The sequence below is a fragment of the Amblyomma americanum genome, chromosome 5, assembly GCF_052857255.1.
Source record: "Amblyomma americanum isolate KBUSLIRL-KWMA chromosome 5, ASM5285725v1, whole genome shotgun sequence".
Lineage (NCBI taxonomy): Eukaryota > Metazoa > Arthropoda > Arachnida > Ixodida > Ixodidae > Amblyomma > Amblyomma americanum.
Genome location: NC_135501.1, coordinates 72942568 through 72952542, shown reverse-complemented (window position 1 = coordinate 72952542; position 9975 = coordinate 72942568). Strand labels below are relative to the sequence as shown.

At 41.3% G+C, this 9975-nt stretch overlaps 1 protein-coding gene across 1 annotated transcript; it reads right to left on the bottom strand.

The window, feature by feature from the left end:
* Positions 1-1025: 1025 nt before the first annotated feature.
* On the bottom strand, positions 1026-8370 carry LOC144132541 (chymotrypsin-elastase inhibitor ixodidin-like). The gene is made up of 3 exons (XM_077665026.1): positions 8214-8370; positions 6476-6555; positions 1026-1307 (listed from the first exon to the last, which is right to left on the bottom strand). Exons 2-3 carry the CDS (start codon positions 6543-6545, stop codon positions 1051-1053), a joined length of 327 nt encoding a protein of 108 aa, XP_077521152.1. The 5' UTR covers positions 6546-6555; positions 8214-8370; the 3' UTR covers positions 1026-1050.
* Positions 8371-9975: the final 1605 nt, after the last annotated feature.

Below are 9975 nucleotides of genomic sequence, written 5' to 3'. Positions count from 1 at the left end.
TGTGTTATGTGATTGCCCTTACTTGCTGCACAAGTGCTGCCTGTCTCTGCGCCACATCATCAGATCGGATGCTTGCTGTGTCAGCGGGAATTCAGCCAGTTCATTTTGCACCTGTGCCCTTTAATCAGCCAATTAATTCTGCCCCTGTACCCTACTACTGACTAGGTTGGACTTCCATGCCGAGCTCTCACTACGTGGTCCCCGATGTCACTACTAGCAGCCACTGCTGCCCCGACGATGAGGAATGGGCTTTCCACAGCCGCACCCTGCATGCCGCCAGCTGTGCGAACTTACCGAGCCCCCCTTCCGTTGGGAGCATTTTACGGCCTACAGAGTACTAGGCCACAGCAAGATGAGGAAGTGGGGCGGGCGAACGAGAGACTACTCCATCTTCCCTGCAACCATGTGTGGTTCTCTCTGGGTACGCCCGTTTACGCGTAAACATATGCTTGTCACTTGGCCCGAGTACTTGCGCATAGTGAGGTAAATGTTGTTTGAAGTTTTAGAAATTTTGTCAGGCGGTTAAACAGATTCGATTGTAGCAAAAATTTCGCGGGTCATTATATTTTGTCATCCACATTTTGAGTCACGTCAGTCGCTGTCTGGTTTTATCTGATAAAGAAGAAATGCACATTTATTGGAGGAGACGCCGTAAACAACAAAAGCGGAGCCCAGTATGATCTAGCGACATCTCAAACTGTTCTAAAAGCAAGACATTGCACCTGGCCATGCAGGAAGTGACTATACAGGAGCATTAAAGTTGCGCCAAGTCTGCCTATCCTTAGATTATTAAAAAGGGAACCCCCTCATAAAGCAAAGTGCTCCAAAACAGACCATAGAAATACCAGAACCAAAGGACTTGGCCCTACGAACTAACTTTTCCATTTGTCGCTAGGTATAGTGAGTGGCGCATGTTGGAAGAGAAGCATATTCCTATTGCAATTGTATATTTTACCGAATAAATGTTGGTTTGTCTGTGTTCATCCGTGTCATTCTGCAAAATAAGTGATACAAATTCATATTGCTCAATTTCTTCGGAGTTGTAGATTTTTATTCCTCATTTTCAATCATAGCTGCGATTAGCAGATATTTGCGAAGTTCTTGTGGTTTTTGTGCTACGGTGAGCAAGCACTGCATAGCACTGATGCATTTCTTTCTCTCCTGCGATAGGACATAGCCTGGCTTGCAGACACAGCCTGGAACACACGGCTTGTCACAGGTCTCGAGCCTTCGAGGCTCTCCACATACAGCCGGGCAGGCGGAACCACAGGATCTGAAGATAGCATTTAGTCCACACTTTGCATCTTCTGAAAGAGATGGGGGTATTTAGACTTTGAATAGGCGCAAAAACTTAACGGTCAAAGTTGTGGTTAGAAATACATGAGCTCGAACATAGCCGCGGACAAATATTAAAAAGCTTCTAATACAGATCTGATAATAAAAACTGAATGTTTGTTTTCAGTTTGCAAGTTCATAATTTCATGTATGTCAAAATTCGTCAGCATAGAAATGTTGGGGGCAGACGGGAAGTCCAGAAATATATTTCCAGAGCTTTTTCCTCACGGGCTCGGTTTCTGCCAAATTTCTCCGCCAGCGACGCTACATCATGGAGTCTGTCATGTCGTCCCGGCGGCCATGAGATAAAAATTAATTCGGCTAGTCGTCTGTGTAAGGACTGTGCTGCTCGGACTTTGGAGTACGTGGCGTATTACAGTCACGGAGCACATAATTTGCCGCTGAACGAACACTGAGGCGGGGCAAACAAGCTCCGATGTATAGCTTCAAATATAATTGAGAGGCTTCATAATACTCTGCAAGGGCACCGGCAGAGCGGAGACCTCTCTTGAAGGATGTCGCGTGAAATAACGAGCATGTGAGAGCCTGGCAGCGAAAAAGCCTCTGTGACGGTACTTCGAATCAAGCCTTACAGCTTGTTGACTTCGGAATTTTAGTAAACGGGCAACGAAAGCTCTCCTGTTTAAAAAAGAAAATTTGTCTCTTTCGAAAGTTACAACGCTTGGACAGAAAAATTAATGAAAACAAATGTGAAGAAAGTCGGAAGAAAAGAAATGAGAGAGACTATTTCATCCATCACCTTGTAAATCTGGCAGGTGGATGGAATGATCGGGTGGTGCACTGAAAAATTTTCCTAACATGTACAGGCCTCTGATTTACGAACAAAGGAAAGGACTGCTTGCCCAGGAAAGCTCAGCGCTCTTTTCATGAATTCCAGAGGTATTCTGTATCATAACATTTTCATGTAAGAAATGTTATGTAGACCGGCCTGGTCGATGTGTCAGTCATCGAATAAAGAAGTAGCAGACGTCTTTCATTACATAATCAGGTTCAAAGTATGTTACACAACATTGGAAAAAGACTCAGTATGTCCCATTCTGGAAGCATTCATCTCATCATATCTAGAGTTACCCAAATTTAGAAGTAAAATCTCGAAGCACTTATGTATAAAGCTTATCAATAACATTTCCAACTTCATAAGAGATTAAATGGGTGTGGATAGTCGTGAGTTTTGTTTTCTTCGAAACGTTTACATTCATGAAAGTAAAAAAGCGTATTTCCGCTTTTTTTCATTCCTTCTGTTAGAGAATTACGTCTTGATTTGATTTTACCCTTTGTGATAATACAAGCACTTTCGTTTTTCTCTCCACTAGAGTAATGATACAACTGAACGGAGATGGGAGGCAGGCAAATAGAGGTCCTTATGACCTAACACTCAACTGATTCCCACAGTTTCACCCAGCAGTTTTTGTGATGCGAACAATGCAATTATCTTGCCGTATATATGGGCCACTCTACAACGTTTTTCAGTTTTTCATGACGGAAACATGAAACTGCGAATTCGAGAAAATTAACTTGCTTATCATTCCTTTTTTATTGGGTTCGAATGTTCTCTTTGATTTTTTACTCAGAAAATTCATATTATTACACCTACAAGAAATATTCTCCTTATACCCGCTCGAGTCAAGTGCGCCATTTCGGCTCACATTGTAACGAGACCGTCTTAATTAAGATATGCGAGTTTCCACCAACTTCGGTAGCTTAATATGCTCAATATATTTTCTACCCAACAACATGACCAGACTGAGTCTTTTGGAGAAGTTGGAAATGAATCCTCAGTATTCAGTGGATGGTATCAGTGTGGTCCAGTTATTTTTCTAAAGTATTGGTTATTAGAGCTTTAACTATTTACTTTGAATTGCTTGCATGCGCCATATATTGAATGACTATTAATTGATATACACATTTTGTATTTGCACACCTTCTTTTGGCAATGGTTTTGACGCGCCGGAAACTCTGGAGAAACATACATTTCAGTTGATGCAAGGTACAATATTGCTATAATTTATTTACATGATATAAATGATATTGTGACCAGCAGGTTGGAAAAAAAACGGGCTGGCTGAAGCATGGCTTAAACGAACCGTTAACGGGTTGATAGAATTATTCAATTTGATCCCTGATAATGGCAATGTTCTTCCAACTCATCTACCCAGGAATCCTCGTATTGCTTTAGTCACAGTGAATGGCAGATTCCATTCCTATTTAAAAGAAACTTGTTCATGTGGAACGTTATGCGAAGACGTCCGTCAATACTGCAGTATTTGTTCACTTGCTGTTCCTTTCTTTTCCTGTTCAGTCTCTCTGCTCATCACTCATTACACCATTTACTTGCACATCTCTTTTAAGAGACCTTGCTGCTAGTGTTCTACTTCAAATGGTTCACCTCATAAGCAGCACAATTCCTAATTATACATGATTAAAACCTCTATTACTCTCCTTTATAATACGCAAGTTTTGCTCAGAGGGCTCCGTGCTCTTTTGTTGGGCACGTGTGCCCATCGTCCTGGCAAGAACAATGTCCGTTTAATGTCTGATTGTGAGTGTGAGAGCGACTTTGACTTTGCTGCAACTGATTTCCTCGCGTTTTTTTTTCACTGCCCTCCTTCTCGCCATGGCCTGCACACTGTGTTTGAGGGTCTGACTGTGATTGAAGCTGTGACCTTTATTTTCTGTGAATGTTTTCTTCTTGTTTTCTTTTTTACTTCTGTATTCTTTGCCGTGGCCTATTCTTTGCCATCGTGCTTTGGCTGTCTGGCTGTGAACGTGCCTGAGAGATTGACGGTGCTGCGACTTTGATTTTCTGTTGTTTCTTTTTCTTCTTTTGTTACCATCTTACTTTTGCCCCTAAACTTTGTCTTTTTTTGGCGTTTAGCCCCTTTTCATTTGCTTTCCTTCGGCTTTATGTCCGGCAAAGCGTTACTTGTTCAGGTTCCCTCTTTCTTTATTTCATTTTTTAATATTTTCCTCAGAAGACCATTAAACGAGTAAAAAAAGGGTGGTAGCAATAGAAACCAATGCAGCGGAAAGTCAATAAATAAGGAGTGCCCGTTGGCCTCAGCAGTACCTAAGTGCTCACGAGATACCGAGCTTTCCAGATCAAGCATCTTAAACAGCACAGTAATTTGAACATCGTTATAGCGGTTGCCTTTTGCTATAATAATTCTACAGCATGCTTATCCCGTCTGTCATAGCAAACAGAATGTGATTAATCTATATAGAGCGGAGATAATCATAGCATACAAACGCAAAGTTTACCAAGCTCTCAGAGAATTTTCTATGCATAAAAAGCATGAAATGTGCTATATGTAAAACTTGTAATATCGGTAGGAGACACGATTTACTCACGATGAACTACAGTTTTCAGAGGAAAATTGGCAGATGTAATGCGGCTTGTATATAGCTTATCAATTAGTGCCGCTATAATGCCTATATTTAAAACTTGCAATACTTCCAAGTGAAACTTGCGCGAAGAAACTTACAGATTTGTTTAAGCTTTGAGGCACTGGATGCGAAATATAGCCTGCTATGTACTCTCACGCACGGAGAGTTGGGCAACGTCACGAAGCAGTTTTGCTTTTGCACTTGTGCTGGCATATCTCGAACGCTATCCCTACATATAGAAAGGAGGCCTCTGCGACGTTCAGAGCTCGTTATCAGGCAGCCGTGGCGCAGCATGTTGCGTCGCTACACCACTCAACTGTCGAGTACTCATGTCTGGAGATAATATCTGCTGCATAGGAATGGCTCTCTTGCACCGCTCCGTCGATGAATAGAGTCGGAGTGCTGATCGCTAAATGAAACCAGTAAAATAAAACTCTTGTTTGCGCCAGCAGCCAGTAACCTTTGTTTCGGGGGTGCTGTCATGTGTCATGATCACCGCATTCGATGCGGAGTGCACACCGTAGCTTCCGCTAGATTCAGGAAGCTTGTTCAGATCTTTATAGTCTTGGAAGACATGATATTTTGAGGCAATATCAAATTATACGTAATATGTAGAATTATTCAGCTGGTTACCAGCTCACTTTAAGGTATATCATGCTTTGAAAGAGCTATCACTTCAATTATTTTTAGACAAAGATGAAGTTGTTGCGTCGCAGAGCACCGCATGATTTTATGCTAGCGTGTTAGCTTTCTCTGATAACTATACAAGCAAACTTGAGTTGAATGCCGTCGTTAGCAAGTATTGATTGGAATTATCACCAGCAGTGTATTGCGCTTCGTGAGGCTACCGTTTCGAAATAAGCGCTCGCCGCTCTTGGGCTGCAAATATAGCAAGTAAATGTGTACGGAGGCTCTCACAAAAACGTTAATTTAGCGCTTTCCTTTCCCCTTTCGTCTTCTGAACGTGACGACCATGTAAAAGTCTCATCTCAATGGGCCTTTGATTATCTTTCTGACATTATGAGAGACGGTACAGCGCAGCTTGGTATTCAGGGACAAGCTTTTAACACATTTGAAGGAGCGACCGCTTACAGCAGCGGTCGGTCGGTCACTTTGACATGCTCAGCGTGCACAGTTCCTTTGTTCTAAATACGGTCGAGAGTAGTAAAAAATGCTTACCTAAAAGTGCAGTCAAGATATTTTTCCGGATATTTGTCACGGTTTGCTTAAGAACGAGGGAAAAAAATAGAATGGTACTGCGTTGCACTACATTAAAAAAAATTAAATTGGACGTTTCTCAGCTCATACTGCATTTTTACTGGACATATCTGGGCCTAAAATGTGTAGTTTAAATTTCGGGTCAGCAACAGCAGCGAAACCTGTTAGGCCAAAATAAAAACATAGGCGTCGCTCAGCACGACGCATATCCATCCTCACATACCATAACTTTTAAAGCCTTGGGTCGAGAGTAGTATTTAAAATTCTGCATCTTACCTCGTGTCTATTTTCTTCTTATATGAGATACTCGCAAGATCCACAGAACACTATTTTTTTCAGTGTTTCAAACATATCAACAGCGGAATTTTAAATGCCAATGTACAACACGTTATACTTCAAACAGTGATGGCGATCCCCGCGGAATGTGCCTAGAACGATTCAAATTCGACAGATGTCCAAAATACTCTTAAATTGTACAGATGTCCGAATTGCTTTCCAGAAGTAGCTGAACGCTCACCGTCGGACACCACACTGTGCATGTTGAATGCCAGGAATTTTAGGAGCACAATGACGAGGCACATCTTCATTGTGAAGAATCTGGAAGCAAGGACCAGAAAAAGAGGGCAATTTTTTTTGTAACTGAAAACTCATTATGAGCAAACTTGAACTTAATCTAATAAATTCCTCAATCGATGCCGAAGGCTAAGAAACCTGTGCAAATGACATAAACAAGTCGCTGTTTCTTACTTATGTACTCTGTAACAACATCTTGCGTTGAATGCCAATGATTGTATTAGAACCCGTCTTTTAAAATTTAACAAGCCTTCAGGCGCCAATTATGGCACAGCGGTTCAGCCGTAACAATACTAATGTAGAGATATTGTTTCAATATGTTAAAACAGGTTTCTAATAGGTACACATTCAGTACCAACGTGAACCAGAACGCCACATTTATCACGTGTCGAGATACTGTTGAAGAAAAACATCTGTGGGCCTCTTACTGGAGCGAAATTTATTGCTTTGCAAGCGCAAAGTTAAAAAATATAAAAGCAACAATTATTTTGTTGCGAGCGAATTTTTAGTTGGTAATAACGAACCTTTATCTCAGTAGAGAAATAGTTTGCGCAAGCTTTCCGATTCCGTAGTCGGTCGGTCACTAAAGCCCATAATATGTTTCTGGACAAATTTCTTTTGACAGTTGTGCATCCGTGATACAAACAGCAAAAAAATATAGTGCGAAAAATTCAGAAAGCAAAAGCTTGCGCAGCATTAGTAGCCATAATCGAATTCCGAATTTATTGCATATTGTTACCAGGAGTTCCTTTTACACAAGCCAAGGCGTCATTATACATTAGGTAAAATTTCTTTATTGAAAAATTCAGTGGACAAATAATGTCACCGCTTCAGACCGTAGCAAAGCACGCTGTCATAAGCAGCTATTCGCTGCTAATCCGGCAGTCATGTATTCTTAAAGCGGAAGAGAACTAGACCGAGACGAAATTAAATAATATTTTGTGAAGAAAGGGGAGAACCTCTTAATTACTATCATAAAAACAATATCACGTTGACGGCCACAAAGTTGAATCCTTCATAGTTTGTAGTAGTCAATTTGGATGGCAGTGAGGACGACCTTGTGGGGATAAAAAAAGTTATTGTGAAGCATGCAATACTGCTAAAAATGCATATTTAGTTGGGCTAAAGACAATAATCACATGAAACAACATTCACATAGTCTTGGTTTAGCTTCGTTGTTTTGTGAGCCTAAATTCAGATATAATTTTCCCCCGCCCTATTTTTTAGTAAAGAATGCATAACGCGCTATTTATTCAGAAAACTATAAATATTCCAAACCATATAAAACGCATTGTATTTAAACATTGCTCGAGCTCAAAGAGGCCAAGAGGGAAATCACTGGAGTACATAGCTTATGCTTGTTTTGTGGTATTTAGAATGCAAAATCATTATTCTGCAGCACTGTCGTATTGATATATGAAAGCATGTTTGCTCAGTAGGAGGGAACATATTTGCATTTACAACATAACAGCAAAACAAAGTTTGATTCGTTTTTGATACCTATTTTCTGAAAGTGTACTTAAGCAGCATAAAAAAACAATAATATTTTCATTATTCCATCACATCATTTCTTTTACTAGGTTCTCATAAGACCACGCTTTGCGCTCAGTTATTTTGGCTTTCTTCAGTGGACATCTATAACGGAGCTTTTTGATGATCAAAAAAGGAAATAAACATCTCACCTGGTCCGGTAATATCTAACAGGTCAAGTCCAACCGTCGCTCCAACGAAGTGGACGCAAACGATTGAGGCTGACGTCGAGCTTTGCGGAGATCACTGTACCCAATAGCTGTAGATTTCTGCCGGGAAACCCGAGCACGAGGAAGCGACGTTATCAGCTGCAGCTCAAGAAGGTCAGATATAACAGGGCAGAACAGCTGAATTCTTATCGCGAATTGTACAATGCCTGTGACTGATTACGCTATCTAATTTATTTTCTGAAAGCCTGGTAGCAAAACACGTTTAGGGTTTTGCCTGCTTTTGTCTATCCAATCGGAGCTACATTACTGACGGCTTCTTTGTATAAAAGCACAAATAATGAATGTTGTATACAAATGATGCTGTTATTGCTTCATTCCACGGCTTTTCAGGTTTTAAATCTCAAAGCATAATACTGATTTATCTACTGATAGTAGCAGATATTTCTTTCGGGCAAAGAGAGAATAACGCTCGAAAAAGTTTTCCAGCAGAATTTTCGGAACAAAACGCAGCTTAGAGACCATCAACAGTAGCCTGCCTGCGCCTAGTAAAAATGGCAAGAGATTCGTCCCTTGAAACCTATTTGGCTAGATTAAAGGTCGTCATAAAAGATGGAAACACAAATCACTTAGGAGAATATGTGTTCCAATATTTTGCATTACCCTTGAAAAATGTAACTTTCTTTCGTGAGGTATTTCCCTATCAAGTAGAACCCTTTGGCTGAGGCGTCGCCTTGAAGAAAAGGTGCTCTCAAGAGTGGCAACAGGCATGAGCAGTCCAGATTTAAACAGGAAGGTCATGTAGCTTTGTTGTAGCCATATAGGCGTGCATGCAGCGTGGAATCCTCATTGCCATCCTTTCATTAAATCTATCTGTTCAATTCAATAGCTACCGGTCAATTCGATTGATATTTACTCGCGTGCCAACCCAACGCTGGCAGGTGACGGCCACCTGAAGAATACGCAAATAGAGGGTGGTGCCAGAACAGAATGCAAAGCGGTAAGGACAATGCAAAGCTATACCAGCGTTCATTGAGTCACGCGGTAAGGCTGTAAGCCAGGCTCTACTAGCTTTTTCCGAATGTTTTTACTCTAGGTTACATTCAATATGATCCTGTTACATACAAACACTCAGAGTTCTTACCTTACATGCTTAGAGTTCATGGTGTCAGTTGTGGTCCGAACGCGGCTGTGATCCATTAGACGTGACAAACCCTGTGAAAACACAAATGCTAAGTAAGAGAGGTGGTTGTTGCTGGGCGCACAGTTTTCGCCGCTGTAAGACTGAGAACGGGTGCGCAGTCAGAGGTGATCAGAACAACAACGTTTAAGCAGCACAGGTACCATACACAACGGTTACACATAACGTCTAAGCACATATATGAAGAACTGAACTTGAGGTAAGCTACAATACGCAGAGATCTTATAGTAATAGTGTACTAATACGCGAAAATCTCTCAATAACACGAGAGAAACAGACCTAAGAAAAAGTTGCTTCTCATGAAATGCGGCTGTCTGACTACCGTAGGATTAAATAAGTGACCGTTCCGAAGAATAGCACGCTATTTCTTGCTGGTCCATTGACCGGGCGACTGCGGTGCTGACTTCGAGAGTCCCACAGTAGAATTTTCGTCAAAGCAACCGAGTCTACAACCCGATCTAACCACCGGTGGTAAGCGACGTCCTCTTGTGGATACGCCTGATCTGTTTCTTGCGTTGCTCATAGTGCCGTAGTGACATAGTGGCT

What these genes read in the sequence shown, in the direction of transcription:
- LOC144132541 (XM_077665026.1), bottom strand. Translation starts at nt 6,545, where the DNA reads ATGAAGATGTGCCTCGTCATTGTGCTCCTAAAATTCCTGGCATTCAAC. An exon ending in GCACAGTGTGGTGTCCGACG is followed by an intron (nt 1,308 to 6,475) that starts GTGAGCGTTCAG and finishes CATCTCTTTCAG; the next exon opens with AAGATGCAAAGTGTGGACTA.